General features: G+C 44.9%; 1 protein-coding gene across 1 annotated transcript in view; it reads right to left on the reverse strand.

Annotated features, from left to right (window-relative positions):
* PDE9A (phosphodiesterase 9A) overlaps nucleotides 1-6,124 on the reverse strand; it is an 81,279-nt gene extending 75,155 nt beyond the window's left edge. Inside the window, exon 1 of the mRNA XM_073669376.1 lies at nucleotides 5,996-6,124. Coding sequence (XP_073525477.1) covers nucleotides 5,996-6,009 — 14 coding nt within the window. The 5' untranslated portion in view covers nucleotides 6,010-6,124. The remainder of the gene's footprint in view (nucleotides 1-5,995) is intronic.
* Nucleotides 6,125-17,578: the final 11,454 nt, after the last annotated feature.

The raw sequence follows: 17,578 nt of genomic DNA on the forward strand, positions 1-17,578 counted from the left end.
TCTCCCTAACAGCTCAGTGATCTCTCCCTAGCAGCTCAGCGATCTCTCTCTAGCAGCTCAGCGATCTCTCCCCAGTAGCACAGCGATCTCTCCCCAGCAGCTCAGCGCACTCTCTCTAGCAGCTCAGCGATCTCTCCCCAGTAGCACAGCGATCTCTCCCCAGCAGCTCAGCGATCTCTCCCCAGCAGCTCAGTGATCTCTCCCCAGTAGCTCAGCGATCTCTCCCCAGCAGCTCAGCGATCTCTCCCCAGTAGCACAGCGATCTCTCCCCAGCAGCTCAGCGCACTCTCTCTAGCAGCTCAGCGATCTCTCCCCAGTAGCACAGCGATCTCTCCCCAGCAGCTCAGCGCACTCTCTCTAGCAGCTCAGCGATCTCTCCCCAGTAGCACAGCGATCTCTCCCTAACAGCTCAGCGATCTCTCCCCAGCAGCTCAGCGATCTCTCCCTAACAGCTCAGTGATCTCTCCCTAGCAGCCTGGCGGCGGCAGGGCTTAAATAGACCCTATGATGCTGGGGGGCCAGCCAGTCACAGTAATGCCACAACCAAGATGTCTGCTGCATTACTGTGATTGGTTAAGAAGCCCAGAAAGTTTAGTGGCTGCAAAGGAGGCGACAAAAGTGCAGGGCGGGACATCCGAATATAGCGAGGCGAGTACACAAATACTCGCAATATAACGATTAACCCGAATACCGTAATATTCATGCGAATAGCGAATAGTAACCAATACATACCTATTTTTTTACATTACAACCTGTGCTTAAATATTTTTGTAATCTGATTTGTGTCTGATGCATTAACACTAAATAGTCTAAGTTGGTGTAGTGAGAAATTATAGCCATAAATTACATTTATGTGATCAAAAAATTAAAAATTGTCATGTGCATATGTATTCACCCCTTTTTCCATGAAGCCCCTAAACATTTCTGATGCAAGCTATTACCTTCATAAGTCCCATGCTTGGTGACAGGACGTCTCCCTGTGTGCAGTCTAAGGCTATGTGCCCACCATGCAGAAATGCTCCGGATTTTTCCTGAGCGTTTCTGCATCTCCCTGGCAGAAAAAACGCATGCGGATTGTACATGCGGATTGTGCATGCGAATTGTGCATGCGGATTGTACGTGCGGATTGTACATGCGGATTGTGCATGCGGATTGTGCATGTGGATTGTACATGCGGATTGTACATGCGGATTGTACATACAGATTGCATGCGGATTGTGCATGCAGATTGTGCATGCAGATTGTGCATGCAGATTGTAAATGCGGATTGTACATGCAGATTGTACATGCAGATTGTACATGCAGATTGTACATACGGATTGTACATGCGGATTGTGCATGCGGATTGTGCATGCGGATTGTACATGCGGAGTGTACATGCGGAGTGAACATATGGATTGTGTATGCGGATTGTACATGCGGATTGTACATATGGATTGTACATGCAGATTGTACATGCGGATTGTGCATGCGGATTCTACATACGGATTGTACATGCGGATTGTACATGCGGATTGTACATATGGATTGTACATGCGGATTGTGCATGCGGATTGTGCATGCGGATTGTACGTACGGATTGTACATGCGGATTGTACATGCGGGTTGTGCATGCGGATTGTACATGCGGATTGCACATGTGCTTTTCCTGCCAGGGACATGCGGATTGTACATGCGGATTGTACATGCAGATTGTACATGCGGATTGTGCATGCGGATTGTGCATGCGGATTGAGCATGCGGATTGTGCATGCGGATTGTGCATGTGGATTTTACATGCGTTTTCCTGCCAGGGACATGTGGATGTGAAGCGTTCTTCACTTGCATTTCCGCGTGCGGGTTAGTTACATAGTTTATAAGGCCGAAAAAAGACAAGCGTCCATCCAGTTCAGCCTATTTCTTGTGCACTGCAGCTATTCCGCAGCGTTGATCCCAGGGGAAGGCAAAAAAAAAACCCATGCGGTATAGGCCAATTTACATCACTGAGGAAAAATTCACTTCCCGACTCCAATCTGGCAGTCAGATTAAATCCCTGGATTAATTAACTATCACTAAGCATAAGATGTAATTTTATTGTTCTCAAGAAAGGCGTCCAGGCCTCTCTTGAACTCATTAAGTGAGTTGGACATCACCACTTCCTCTCCCAGAGAGTTCCAGAGTCTCACGGCTCTGACCGTAAAGAATCCCCTTCTATGCTGGTGCAGGAACCTCCTTTCCTCCAGACGCATAGTGTGCCCCCTCGTCTTTGTCACCATCCTTGGTATAAACAGGTCATGGGAGAGATCTCTGTACTGCCCCCTGATGTATTTATACATGTTTATGAGGTCTCCCCTAAGCCTTCTCTTTTCCAACGTAAATAGGCCTAATTTTGACAACCTCTCTGGGTATTCTAGGCCCTCCATTCCCTTTATTACCTTAGTCGCCCTCCTTTGTACCCTCTCTAGCTCCAATATGTCTTTCCTGAGCACCGGAGCCCAGAACTGTGCACAATATTCTAAGTGCGGCCTTACCAGCGCTTTATACAGAGGAAGAACAATGTTCTCATCATATGCCCCTATTCCTCTTCTGATGCATGCCATGACTCTATTTGCCTTCGCAGCTGCTGCCTGACACTGCGCACTCCAATTTAATTTGCTATTAACCAAGATGCCCAGGTCCTTCTCCATGTCAGATTTCCCCAACGGTTTCCCATTTAATATGTATGGGTGACTGCTGTTTTTCTTTCCCATGTGCATGACCTTACATTTATCGGCATTGAACCCCATTTGCCATTTTTTGGCCCAACTCCCCAATTTATCTAAATCCTCCTGTAGCTGTGCCCTATCCTCATCTGTATTAACTACTTTACAAAGTTTAGTATCATCTGCAAATATTGCTATTTTACTATGCAACCCTTCCACTAGATCATTAATAAATATATTAAATAATATAGGGCCCAAGACAGACCCTTGAGGCCCCCCGCTAGTAACCCTGACACCCCCTGAGCTTACTCCATTGATAACCACCCTCTGCTTTCTATCACTCAGCCAGCTATTTACCCACTTGCACACATTATCCCCCAGACCAAGCATTCTCATTTTATATACCAACCTTTTGTGTGGCACGGTATCAAACGCTTTGGAGAAGTCAAGGTCTACAACATCCACTGACTCTCCCCGGTCCAGCTGTGAGCTCAGCTCCTCGTAGAAGGCCATCAGGAGCGATCCCTCATGAATCCATGTTGATATGGAGTTAGACAGTTATTATCATTAAGATATTCTACAATAGCATCTCTAAGAAATCCTTCAAACAATTTACCCACAACAGACGTTAAGCTGACTGCTCTATAGTTCCCAGGGTCACTTTTAGACCCCTTTTTTTTTTGACAAGAGATTTTAGCATCACTTGGAAAGTGCTTGACAACTTGGTCACACTATATAAATCCATGCAACTGGCAACCGGCATATATAGTGTGACCAAGTTAGTTAAAAAAAAAAGAATAAAAATGGTAAAAAACAAAACAAAAACATTATACTCACCTTCCGATGGCCCCCGGTCTCCTTATCCAATGCGTCTGGTCTCCTCGGTGTCTCGCGGTGGTGTAAAAGGACCTTCCATGACATCAGCGGTCGCGTGACCCGTCACATGACTAAATGACGTAATGGAAGGTCCTTTTAGGCCATCGCGAGCCGCCGGGGAGCCAGGACGCACCGGAGAGAAGACCGGGAGCCATCGGAAGGTGAGTATAGTGTATTTTTTTTATTTTATATTCTTTTTTTTACAGGTACTATGGTTCCCGGGTCTGGATGAGAGTCTCTTCTTCTCCAGACCCGGGTACCATCCGCACATTGAATCGCTTAATATCTGCATGTGTACATGTACTGACAAGGATATTAAGCGATTCAATGCAAGTCAATGGCGGAGAAAACGCCGCGATTACGCAAAATAATTGGTAGTGCTGCAGATTTTTCCGCAATGATAATCCGCTGCGGAAATTTCCGCAGCATGTGCACAGCACAGCGGATTATCATTGGGGAACATGGCAGGCCTTCTACCAAGCATTTTTTAAGCGTTTCTGCAGCGGAATTGCCGCTGCGGAAATGCTTAAAAAACGCATAGTGGGCATACAGCCTAAGTGTCACATGTCTGTCACTATATACACTTTACCTTTTCTGAAAGGCCTCCGAGGCTGCAACACCATTAACAAGAGGCACCACTAACCAAACCACACCACGAAGACCAAGGAGATCTCCAAACACCATGAAGACCAAGGAGATCTCCAATCACCATGAAGACTAAGGAGATCTCCAAACAAGTCACTGACAAAGTTGTTTAGAAGTACAAGTCTGTCAACCCTAAAAGCATATCCCAATATCTGCTCATGCCCCGGAGCACCATCAAATCCATTATCATCAAATGGAAAGAACATGGTGCCATAACAAACCTGTCTAGAGAGGGCCGCCCATCAAAACTCTCAGTCCGGACAAGCAGGGCATTAATCAGAGAGGCAGCACAGAGACCAAAGGTAACCTTGAAGGAACTGTACAGTTCCCAAGCAGAGGCTGGAGTATGTCCATATGACCACAATAAGCCTTACACTCCAAAGAGGTGGCCTTTATGGAAGAGTGGGCAGAAAAAAAGACTTTACTTGCACACACAAAAATTGTAGAAGACTACTCAAATGTATGGAGGAAGGTGTTGTGGTTAGATGAGACTAAAATTTAACTTTTTGGCCACCAAGGTAAACTCTATGCCTGGCACCAAACCAACACATCTAATCACCCCAAGAACACCATTTTTTTGGCAACAAGAACAGGAAAAATGGTCCAAGTTTATGGGAAGATGAATGGCGTGAAATAAAGGGATATTCTTGAGCAACACCTGTTTGTCAGTGATTTGAGACTGGGATGGAGGTTCCCCTTCCAACTGTCATGGGTGTGTCAGAAGTGACAGACAGTCGTCCTGCAGTTGGTTGCAGGAGATCTCTTTGTTTGGCATTACAGACACCTTCTTAGAAGCTGTCTCTCTAGGACCTAGCGGCTACCTTCCTCTTGCTAATTAACTCCCTGGCCTGGGTGTATAAATACCTGCTGAATGCTAGGGGGAGGTGACGGCGATACTCACATGACCCCTTGTGAAGGCTTGGAGCCAGTGCAGTACTTCTTCCTCTCTGGTGCTAAGAGGATGAGTGTTCATCTCTGTTAAATCAACTAAAGCGGAACCAATATAGGGATGTTTAGGGGAGGCCAGGTGATATAAGGTCAGCCTAGGAGGTCTCCACTACCCCCTTTCCATAGAGTCTGGGCCCCCTTTTCCCCCTTCCCTTTGTGTTGCACTTAGTCTTTCCTACACCTTCCGTGACACCAACAAGACAATGACCTAAAGCATACTGCTAAAGCAACACTCGATTGGTTTAAGGGGAAACGTGTAAATGTTCTGGAGTGGCCAAATCATAACACAGACCTTAATCCAATGGAGAATCTCTGGTCAGATGTAAAGATTGCTGTTCACCAGAGGAAACCATCTAGCGTGAAGGAGCTGGAGCAGTTTTGCCTTGAGGAATGGGCAAAAATGCCAGTGGAAAGCTCATAGAGACTTATCAAAAGCAACTTGCAGCTGTAATTGCAAACAGGAGGCTTTACAAAGTACTGATTTTAGGGGGGTGAATAGTTATGCACACTGAAGTTTTCAGTTATTTTGTCCTATTCATTGTTTGCTTCACAATAAAAAGAAAACTAAGTGTTCACAGTTGTCGGCATGTTCTGTACATGAACTGATGCAAACCTTAAAAAAAACAGTGAAATTACAGGTTGTGAGGTAGAAAAACACGAAAAATGCCAAGGGGGGTGAATACTTTCACAAGCCACTGTATATGACACCTGCACAGAGATCATCTAGGTCCACTCTCTATATGATACCTGCACAGAGATAAGCTACACACACTTTCTATATGAGACCTGCACAGAGAATAGCCTATCCTACATGATTTGTTGGGGTCCCCTGGTGGGTCACTTACCTGTTTCTGGACATCTTTTTGCCTGTGCGTCTCGTCACCTGGACTCTTAGTATCACATCTCATCACTATTGTTAGTAACCAGGGGAAAACTGGTTGTACTTCATTCCACTTCCATTCTTCTCTACTACTGAAGACTTGACAAGCAGCAGACCTGGATTTTCCACCATGCCCCGAAAAGAATATGTGATACACACAGTGACAAGGTGTATACCATTACTAGGGACAAAGAGCGCACGCCTGCAACACCTATGACTCCCTGTCTGAAGACCTTATTGGTGTGGCAGAATGTCCGCTCTGTGGTGCGCAAGAATTTATCTCCATAACTTGTCCCATTAGTGAGTGATGACCTCCATAGTGTAACTGCTCTTACAGTAGAGAGCTCTACAATGTGACCGCTCTTACAGTACACAGCTCTATAGTGTGACCGCTCTTACAGTACACAGCTCTATAGTGTGACGGCTCTTACAGTACAGAGCTCTATAGTGTGACCGCTCTTACAGTACAGAGCTCTATAGTGTGACCGCTCTTACAGTACACAGCTCTATAGTGTGACCGCTCTTACAGTACAGAGCTCTATAGTGTGACCGCTCTTACAGTACACAGCTCTATAGTGTGACCGCTCTTACAGTACACAGCTCTATAGTGTGACGGCTCTTACAGTACAGAGCTCTATAGTGTGACCGCTCTTACAGTACAGAGCTCTATAGTGTGACCGCTCTTACAGTACAGAGCTCCATAGTAAGACCGCTTTTACAGTACAGAGCTCTATAGTGTGAGCGCTCTTACAGTACACAGCTCTATAGTGTAACTGCTCTTACAGTACAGAGCTCTATAGTGTGACCGCTCTTACAGTACAGAGCTCTATAGTGTGACCGCTCTTACAGTACAGAGCTCTATAGTAAGACCGCTCTTACAGTACAGAGCTCTATAGTGTAACTGCTCTTACAGTACAGAGCTCTATAGTGTGACCGCTCTTACAGTACAGAGCTCTATAGTGTGACCGCTCTTACAGTACAGAGCTCTATAGTGTGACCGCTCTTACAGTACAGAGCTCTATAGTGTGACCGCTCTTACAGTACAGAGCTCCACAGTGTGACCGCTCTTCCAGTACAAAGCTCTATAGTGTGACCGCTCTTACAGTACAGAGCTCTATAGTGTGACCGCTCTTACAGTACAGAGCTCTATAGTGTGACTGCTCTTACAGTACAGAGCTCTACAGTGTGACCGCTCTTACAGTACAGAGCTCTACAGTGTGACCGCTCTTACAGTACAGAGCTCTATAGTGTGACCGCTCTTACAGTACACAGCTCTATAGTGTGACAGCTCTTACAGTACACAGCTCTATAGTGTGACCGCTCTTACAGTGCAGAGCTCTATAGTGTGACCGCTCTTACAGTACAGAGCTCTATAGTGTGACCGCTCTTACAGTACAGAGCTCTATAGTGTGACCGCTCTTACAGTACACAGCTCTATAGTGTGACCGCTCTTACAGTACAGAGCTCCATAGTGTGACCGCTCTTACAGTGCAGAGCTCCATAGTGTGACCGCTCTTACAGTGCAGAGCTCTATAGTGTGACCGCTCTTACAGTACACAGCTCTATATTGTGACCGCTCTTACAGTACAGAGCTCTATAGTGTGACCGCTCTTACAGTACACAGCTCTATAGTGTGACCGCTCTTACAGTACACAGCTCTATAGTGTGACCGCTCTTACAGTACACAGCTCTATAGTGTGACTGCTCTTACAGTACAGAGCTTTATAGTGTGACTGCTCTTACAGTAGAGAGCTCTATAGTGTGACCGCTCTTACAGTACAGAGCTCTATAGTGTGACCGCTCTTACAGTACAGAGCTCTATAGTGTGACCGCTCTTACAGTACACAGCTCTATAGTGTGACCGCTCTTACAGTACAGAGCTCTATAGTGTGACTGCTCTTACAGTAGAGAGCTCTATAGTGTGACCGCTCTTACAGTACACAGCTCTATAGTGTGACTGCTCTTACAGTACAGAGCTCTATAGTGTGACTGCTCTTACAGTACAGAGCTCTATAGTGTGACCGCTCTTACAGTACACAGCTCTATAGTGTGACTGCTCTTACAGTACAGAGCTCTATAGTGTGACTGCTCTTACAGTACAGAGCTCTATAGTGTGACTGCTCTTACAGTACAGAGCTCTATAGTGTGACTGCTCTTACAGTAGAGAGCTCTGTAGTGTGACCGCTCTTACAGTACAGAGCTCTATAGTGTGACCGCTCTTACAGTACAGAGCTCTATAGTGTGACCACTCTTACAGTACACAGCTCTATAGTGTGACTGCTCTTACAGTACAGAGCTCTATAGTGTGACTGCTCTTACAGTAGAGAGCTCTATAGTGTGACCGCTCTTACAGTACACAGCTCTATAGTGTGACTGCTCTTACAGTACAGAGCTCTATAGTGTGACTGCTCTTACAGTACAGAGCTCTATAGTGTGACTGCTCTTACAGTAGAGAGCTCTGTAGTGTGACCGCTCTTACAGTACACAGCTCTATAGTGTGACCGTTCTTACAGTACACAGCTCTATAGTGTGACCGCTCTTACAGTACACAGCTCTATAGTGTGACCGCTCTTACAGTACAGAGCTCTATAGTGTGACCACTCTTACAGTACACAGCTCTATAGTGTGACTGCTCTTACAGTACAGAGCTCTATAGTGTGACTGCTCTTACAGTAGAGAGCTGTATAGTGTGACCGCTCTTACAGTACACAGCTCTATAGTGTGACCGCTCTTACAGTACACAGCTCTATAGTGTGACCGCTCTTACAGTACAGAGCTCTATAGTGTGACAGCTCTTACAGTACAGAGCTCTATAGTGTGACCGCTCTTACAGTACAGAGCTCCACAGTGTGACCACTCTTACAGTACACAGCTCTATAGTGTGACTGCTCTTACAGTACAGAGCTCTATAGTGTGACTGCTCTTACAGTAGAGAGCTCTATAGTGTGACCGCTCTTACAGTACACAGCTCTATAGTGTGACTGCTCTTACAGTACAGAGCTCTATAGTGTGACTGCTCTTACAGTACAGAGCTCTATAGTGTGACTGCTCTTACAGTAGAGAGCTCTATAGTGTGACCTCTCTTACAGTACACAGCTCTATAGTGTGACCGCTCTTACAGTACAGAGCTCTATAGTGTGACCGCTCTTACAGTACAGAGCTCTATAGTGTGACCGCTCTTACAGTACACAGCTCTATAGTGTGACCGCTCTTACAGTACAGAGCTCTATAGTGTGACCGCTCTTACAGTACACAGCTCTATAGTGTGACCGCTCTTACAGTACAGAGCTCTATAGTGTGACCGCTCTTACAGTACAGAGCTCTATAGTGTGACCGCTCTTACAGTACAGAGCTCTATAGTGTGACCGCTCTTACAGTACAGAGCTCTATAGAGTGACTGCTCTTACAGTACAGAGCTCTATAGTGTGACCGCTCTTACAGTATACAGCTCTATAGTGTGACCTCTCTTACAGTACAGAGCTCCACAGTGTGACCTCTCTTACAGTACAGAGCTCTATAGTGTGACTGCTCTTACAGTACAGAGCTCTATAGTGTGACCGCTCTTACAGTACAGAGCTCTATAGTGTGACTGCTCTTACAGTACACAGCTCTATAGTGTGACCGCTCTTACAGCACAGAGCTCTATAGTGTGACCGCTCTTACAGTACAGAGCTCTATAGTGTGACCGCTCTTACAGTACAGAGCTCTATAGTGTGACCGCTCTTACAGTACAGAGCTCCACAGTGTGACCGCTCTTACAGTACAGAGCTCTATAGTGTGACCGCTCTTACAGTACAGAGCTCTATAGTGTGACCGCTCTTACAGTACAGAGCTCCACAGTGTGACCGCTCTTACAGTACAGAGCTCTATAGTGTGACCGCTCTTACAGTGCAGAGTGTGAAGAGAACACAGCCGGAGAAGCACGCAGTTTCTGGAGAGTCTGGTACCAATAGTCAAAACCCAACATTCTACAGCCTCCAATCAACAGGTTAATTACACAATTGACTGACGTGTGATGGACGATGCCACAGCTGTTTTCACTACTAGGCCAGTTACTGGGGAACTCAAAGAGAGTGTATAGTATATATACACCTGTATCATCATATACTAATAGATCATAGACTGAACATGAGTCAACAGTTTGATGTAGCAGCAAAAAAGGCAAATACAATTCTGGGATGTATTAACAGAAGCATAGAGTCTAGATCACGTGAAGTCATTATCACACATTATCACGTGAAGTCATTATCAAAACCAGGGGAGGAGTCCTGAGGAGATAATTTGCATATTCCCACTGCATTTTGGGGTAAGTGAAGAGTCTCCGTGAGCTCAAAGAACACTGGATTTTGGCTGTTGGAGCTGAAAAGAGGACATCGGTAAACCAGGGGAGGAGTCCTGAGGAGATAATTTGCATATTCCCACTGCATTTTGGGGTAAGTGAAGAGTCTCCGTGAGCTCAAAGAACACTGGATTTTGGCTGTTGGAGCTGAAAAGAGGACATCGGTAAACCAGGGGAGGAGTCCTGAGGAGATAATTTGCATATTCCCACTGCATTTTGGGGTAAGTGAAGAGTCTCCGTGAGCTCAAAGAACACTGGATTTTGGCTGTTGGAGCTGAAAAGAGGACATCGGTAAACCAGGGGAGGAGTCCTGAGGAGATAATTTGCATATTCCCACTGCATTTTGGGGTAAGTGAAGAGTCTCCGTGAGCTCAAAGAACACTGGATTTTGGCTGTTGGAGCTGAAAAGAGGACATCGGTAAACCGCGCGCCGCATTTTGAAGCTTTTTTTTTAAGCTTTTTTCACTGTTTTCAGAACATTAACAGTAAGAACATGGAAGAGTCCAGGAGCCATTTGGTGAGCTGCATATCCTGCTACATGTTCACAGACTTGCCAGTGGAAAAGCCAAACTTCACATGCCAGAAATGCAAGCTTGTGTCCCTGTTGGAGGAAAAGTTGCGAAATCTAGAAGAGAGGTTAACTACCTTGAAAATCATTAAGGAAGGTGAAGAGTTCTTAGACAGAGCAGAATTATCTCTTCATGATTCAGAAAGAGAAGAAATTCGAACTGCACCTGAGGAAACAGAGGAATGGAAGCATGTGACCCACAGAAGCAGGAGGATCGAGAGGCAGTCAGCACCCATACTGCTCAGGAACCAGTACCAGGCTCTCACGCAGGAGAACCATGAAGAAATACAGCAAGATAAGACTTTGCCAGCAATGAAGAACCTTGTAAGCCCTCAGAATCCTCCTGGATGGAGAAAGAAGAATGTTGTGAAGAAAAAACGGAGAGTGGTGGTCATGGGGGATTCCCTGTTAAGAGGAACAGAGGCCGCTATCTGCAGACCAGACATAACCTCAAGAGAAATGTGCTGTCTTCCAGGAGCAAAAATTAAAGATGTGTCTGACAGGATATCAAGACTCTTCAGACCTACAGATCACTACCCATTCCTGCTAATACATGTAGGGACAAATGACACCGCAAGAAAGGACCTGGAAACCATCTGCAGTGACTTTGAAGACTTGGGCAAGAAAGTGAAAGAATTGGGAGCGCAGGTGGTCTTCTCATCCATCCTCCCAGTGGATGGCCATGGAACAATGAGGTGGAATAAGATTCTACAGGTGAACAACTGGCTACGTCGATGGTGCCGTCAACAAGGATTTGGATTTCTGGATCACGGAATGAATTACCTATACGATGGACTACTTGCTAGAGATGGGGTGCACCTTACGAAGACTGGAAAACATGTATTTGGAAGTCGCCTTGCTGCACTCATCAGAAGAGCTTTATACCAGAACAATGTGGGAAGGGAAGCAAAAGGCCAGAAAAAGCCATACAGCTGACAAATACTATTGAGATCTCTGCTACTGGAAGTGGAAAGGAAGAACAAAGACAAAACAATTTAAATAATAAAAATATGGGAGGAAGAGAAACCAATCACAAACTAAAATGTTTTTATACAAATGCACAAAGCATGGGCAACAAACAAGGAGAATTGGAACTACTAATGCAGGAAAAGGAATATGATGTCATTGGAATCACTGAAACTTGGTGGGACGATACAAATGATTGGAATAAAAGGCTAAAAGGATACAACTTATTTGCAAGAAACAGACTTGATAAACGAGGAGGAGGTGTCGCATTGTATGTTAGAAAAGCGTATATCTGCACAGAGATTGAAGCTTCAGAGACTGGGAGTTCTGTGGAAACTGTTTGGGTAAGAATACAAGGAGAGAACAACGGAAAGGACACCATTGTAGGCATTTACTACAGGCCACCTGGGCAAGCTGAAGATATGGATGAACTCTTTATGTATCAAATGACCAAGTTCTCCAAAAAATATGACGTAGTGGTCATGGGAGATTTCAACTATCCAGACATTTGTTGGGAATCTCTCTCAAGTAAAACTAACAGGTCAAGCAAATTCTTATCCTCTCTTGCTGACAACTTTATCTTCCAAAAGGTAGGGGAGAAAACAAGGGGATCTGCTACTTTGGATCTAATCCTTATAAACAAGGAGGAAATGGTTGAGGAGGTAAAAGTGGCTGGGACCCTAGGAGGCAGCGATCATGCTATTATAGAATTTTGGATAACTAGAGGAGGAAGACATGTGAAGACTCAAACTTCAAGGTTAGATTTTAGAAAGGCAGATTTTAAGAGACTCAGAAAGAGAATAGGAGGGATCCAATGGCTGGATGTCCTTAAGGACAAAAATGTCCAGGAAGGATGGGAAATTTTTAAAAATGAGATTCTCAAAGCACAATCGTTAACAATCCCGAAAAGTAGGAAGAATGGGAAGCATTTAAGGAAACCAGGATGGATGAACACAGAACTTAAACACATGCTAAAAAGAAAGAAAGAAATGTTTATTAAATGGAAAGAGGGAGGCATATCTAAAGAAGATTATAATGCAGTCTGCAGATCCTGCAGGGCATGTATCAGGTTAGCTAAAGCTGACAATGAATTAAGGCTTGCAAGAGATGTCAAAAGCAATAAAAAAGGATTTTGGGGGTATGTCAAAAGTAAAAGAAAAGTCAAAGATGCTATAGGATTTTTACAGGCAGAAAATGGAGAAATGGTAAGAGAGGATGTTGAGAAGGCCAAACTTTTTAATTCCTATTTTGCATCTGTTTTCTCTCAGAAAGAAAATGTAACATCAACTGATCTTCACTGTCCTTTTAAAGGAATAGAAGAATCCAAGTTATCTGTAAACAGAAAGATTGTGAGGGAATATTTAGCTAACATAAATGAGTTCAAGTCTCCAGGTCCAGATGAATTACACCCCAGAGTACTGAAGGAGATCGTAGAAGAAATTTTAGAACCACTCTCCATAATCTTTGAAAATTCTTGGAGAACAGGAGAAGTCCCAGAAGACTGGAGAAGAGCAAATGTTGTTCCTATCTTCAAAAAGGGGAAGAAGGTGGACCCAGGGAACTATAGGCCGGTGAGTCTGACTTCTATACCAGGAAAGATCTTTGAAAAAATTATTAAACAACATGTATGTAAGTACCTGGATAAGAATGAAGTGATTAACCAGAGTCAGCATGGGTTTATAACTAACAAGTCATGTCAGACTAACTTAATTTCCTTCTATGACAGAATCACTGACTGGGTGGATCAGGGAAATGCTGTAGATATAGTATATCTTGACTTCAGCAAAGCATTTGACAAAGTATCTCACACCATCCTTATTGAAAAAATGACCAAGTATGCAATGGACCAGGCAACTGTTAGGTGGATTCATAACTGGCTTAGTGATCGGACTCAAAGGGTGATTGTAAATGGCTTCACATCCAGCTGGATGAATGTCTCAAGTGGGGTACCACAGGGCTCCGTCCTGGGACCTGTATTGTTCAACATCTTTATCAATGATTTAGATGAAGGAATTGAGGGTAAACTGATTAAATTTGCTGATGACACAAAGGTAGGAGGGATAGCTAATACTAGAGAAGAGAGAGAGAGGATTCAAAAAGACCTAAATAAACTGGAGCAGTGGGCAGCAACCAACAGAATGGTTTTTAACAGGGAAAAATGCAAAGTACTACATCTGGGCAATAAAAATGAAAAAAGCATATACAGAATGGGAGGAATAGAGCTAAGCAACAGTACATGTGAAAAAGACTTAGGTATACTAATAGATCATAGACTGAACATGAGTCAACAGTGTGATGCAGCAGCAAAAAAGGCATACAATTCTGGGATGTATTAACAGAAGCATACAGTCTAGATCACGTGAAGTCATTATTGGTCTTTACTCCTCTTTGGTCAGACCTCATCTGGAATACTGTGTACAGTTTTGGGCACCACATTTTAAAAAAGACATAGACAAACTGGAGCAAGTTCAGAGAAGAGCGACCAGAATGGTGACTGGTCTGCAAACCATGTCCTATGAGGAACGGTTGCAGGATTTGGGAATGTTTAGCTTGCAAAAAAGAAGACTGAGAGGAGACTTAATAGCTGTCTACAAATATGTCAAGGGCTGTCACATTGTAGAAGGATCATCTTTATTCTCATTTGCACAAGGAAAGACTAGAAGCAATGGGATGAAACTAAATGGGAGGAGACACAGATTAGATATTAGAAAAAACTTTTTGACAGTTAGGGTGATTAATGAGTGGAACAGGCTGCCACGAGAGGTGGTGAGTTCCCCTTCAATGGACGTCTTCAAACAGAGGCTGGACAGACATCTGTCTGAGATGATTTAGTGAATCCTGCTTTGAGCAGGGGGTTGGACCAGATGACCCAGGAGGTCCCTTCCAACTCTACCATTCTATTCTATTCTATTCTATTCACTTTACTCCTCTTTGGTCAGACCTCATCTGGAATACTGTGTACAGTTTTGGGCACCACATTTTAAAAAAGACATCGACAAACTGGAGCAAGTTCAGAGAAGAGAGACCAGAATGGTGACCGGTCTGCAAACCATGTCCTATGAGGAACGGTTACAGGATTTGGGAATGTTTAGCTTGCAAAAAAGAAGACTGAGAGGAGACTTAATAGCTGTCTACAAATATCTCAAGGGCTGTCACATTGTAGAAGGATCATCTTTATTCTCATTTGCACAAGGAAAGACTAGAAGCAATGGGATGAAACTGAATGGGAGGAGACACAGATTAGATATTAGAAAAAACTTTTTGACAGTTAGGGTGATTAATGAGTGGAACAGGCTGCCACGAGAGGTGGTGAGTTCCCCTTCAATGGACGTCTTCAAACAGAGGCTGGACAGACATCTGTCTGAGATGGTTTAGTGACTCCTGCTTTGAGCAGGAGGTTGGACCAGATGACCCAGGAGGTCCCTTCCAACTCTACCATTCTATGATTCTATGATCACTGCCAAACTACACAAAAACAAAAGTAACTAGCTGCCACCTCCAATCATTTATACAGGCTGATTGGATACATCTCACAGGTAGGTATTACATTTTATTTATTTAATCCCAAAAGTAGGCAGTGTTTATAAAAACATACAAAGATGATACAAAATGGAAAAAACAATACAGTATATACAATTACATAAAATAAAAAGGAATAACAAAAAAAAGAGTACTAAACCTGTGTCATGGAAATGGCACAGATCGTAGTGGAGGAAATCACTCCTTTTCGGGAAATGGTATAGAACCACAGCGAACTGTGTCTTCCAGGACTCACAATCACAAAAACGCAAAATCTGCTTTTATCGGATAAAAAACATGCCCACATACCTCTCTTTGATGAGCTCATGTGGGGGCTGGTCATAAGATGTGGCTAGGGCCCCAAAAATTAAGAGATCTCTAACTTTCAGGACGTCTTTGCCCCCTGGAGGTCCCTAGGCAATAGATATTAATGCCATATTTCTTATTATGATTTTAGCTTTCCATAGTTAAGAAACATGGCATAGGTATTGTCATCCATATGCCATATTTTAATTTGGGACTGATGTGGTGACCACCCAGTGATGTTAGTCAATGCTTTACACTCACCACTTTGTCAAGATGTCAAAAATATGTCTCCCATAACTATAGGACCTATCCTGTACACAAAAAACCCAATATTCATAACCAGAATCCGGACTCACAGCAGTCTGTTTGCCGTTCTCTGCCATAAGGCATATCATGCGACTAGGTTCAAACCCTTGAGATTGTGCTTTGTGGTCAGCTTCTCTGTCTGCTGAGCCCCAGCAGATACTTCTTTTTGCTGGGTGTTTAGTTTCTGTTACCTTTACTTCAGACTTTTTAGGGTAATCATTTACTCATTTGTCTGCCCTATCATCTTTTGGGTGCTTTATATACTTTCCCCCTGATGGTATTTCCTGCTGGTGATTGTCTCATTTGGATGTCCAGCCATACTGCTGTAGTTTAAGCCAGTCGGTGAAAGACCAGCTAGGGTTTATCTCTCTGCTGTTTATGTTCTTTTCCCTGCACCTATCTTCTGTTTCTTTTTAGGAAGTAAGCAGGATATTTTCTAACAGTACATATGACGCGCCCCCTGGGCCTAGTGTACACGTGTAGTGGGTTACCCGGAGCCGGGTCTCTGGGGATTGTAGTCTCCGTGGCGGCGACCCGGTCCCGTGGCTCAGGGTGGTCAAACCAGTGGCGGTCTTGTATAAGTTTTAAGTTAATTGTCCGACTACGCCCCCCGTGGATCGCGGTCAAGGTGTACCGCCGCTGCGAGGCAGACCGCTGAGGCTGGTGTTGTGTGCGCAGCAGAGAATGGGATAACTCCCCACGGGAGGAGTATAGCCTCAGGGCAGTAAGCGTGGATGATGGGAGTGATGGTGCACGGGCGTCCCAGCACTAGTAGTGCTGTATGCGGTGAGAAAGCACAGAGACAAGGTGTTGCAGTTCAGGTTCTTTACTCACAGTTCTCATCCAGGTCACTTGTGTGCAGGTAGGACCGCCAGAGCCGTGTTGTGTCCACCAGGCAGGGGGCTTGACCAACCCCCAGGTGATTCCAGAGTGTGGCCCAGGACCCCCTTCTGTCTTTTCGTCAGCCGTGCCCCACCAGTGACACTACTTCTGTCCAGCTGCCTCGGATCTTCTCCTGGGAGGGCTGGGTGCCCACTTCCCTGACCCTATGTGGTGTGCCTTTCTAGTAGGTGTAGTGAGGGGTCGCACCAGTAAATGGTCACGACCTCCGGTTCTTGGTTAAGGATTAGTCGCCTCCACCAACTTGGGATCCGGTACCCTGTTCTGCCAACCCGTCACCCGCAATCTCCTGGGTCCTTAGGGTTCCTTCTGCCTTCGTGTCTCTGGGCCTCTCTTGGTGTTCTGTTCCTTTCTGTTTCTGTTCCTTTCTGTTCCTTTCTTCTGGCTCTGACCTTCACTCTAGGCCTGCCTCATGGAGCTGGGCCCAGACTGAGCCACAGCTCCCTGGCAGCCCTCTCTGGCTGAACTCCTTGACTGAACTGACTCAGAACTAAGATGGTGCCCACCTCTTATATACCTCCCTCTCTGTGTATAAGCCCAGGTGACTTGCAACCAATGGGCTCCTACCTATGCCCAGAAACCGTCCCCTCCTGCTGCTACATCACTGGGTTTTCCTCCCCCCTCCCCACTCCAGCCAGGGACAT

The sequence above is a fragment of the Phyllobates terribilis genome, unplaced genomic scaffold (genome assembly GCF_046119375.1).
Source record: "Phyllobates terribilis strain yellow unplaced genomic scaffold, ASM4611937v1 Scaffold_2__4_contigs__length_985480577, whole genome shotgun sequence".
In the NCBI taxonomy this organism is placed as follows: Eukaryota; Metazoa; Chordata; class Amphibia; order Anura; family Dendrobatidae; genus Phyllobates; species Phyllobates terribilis.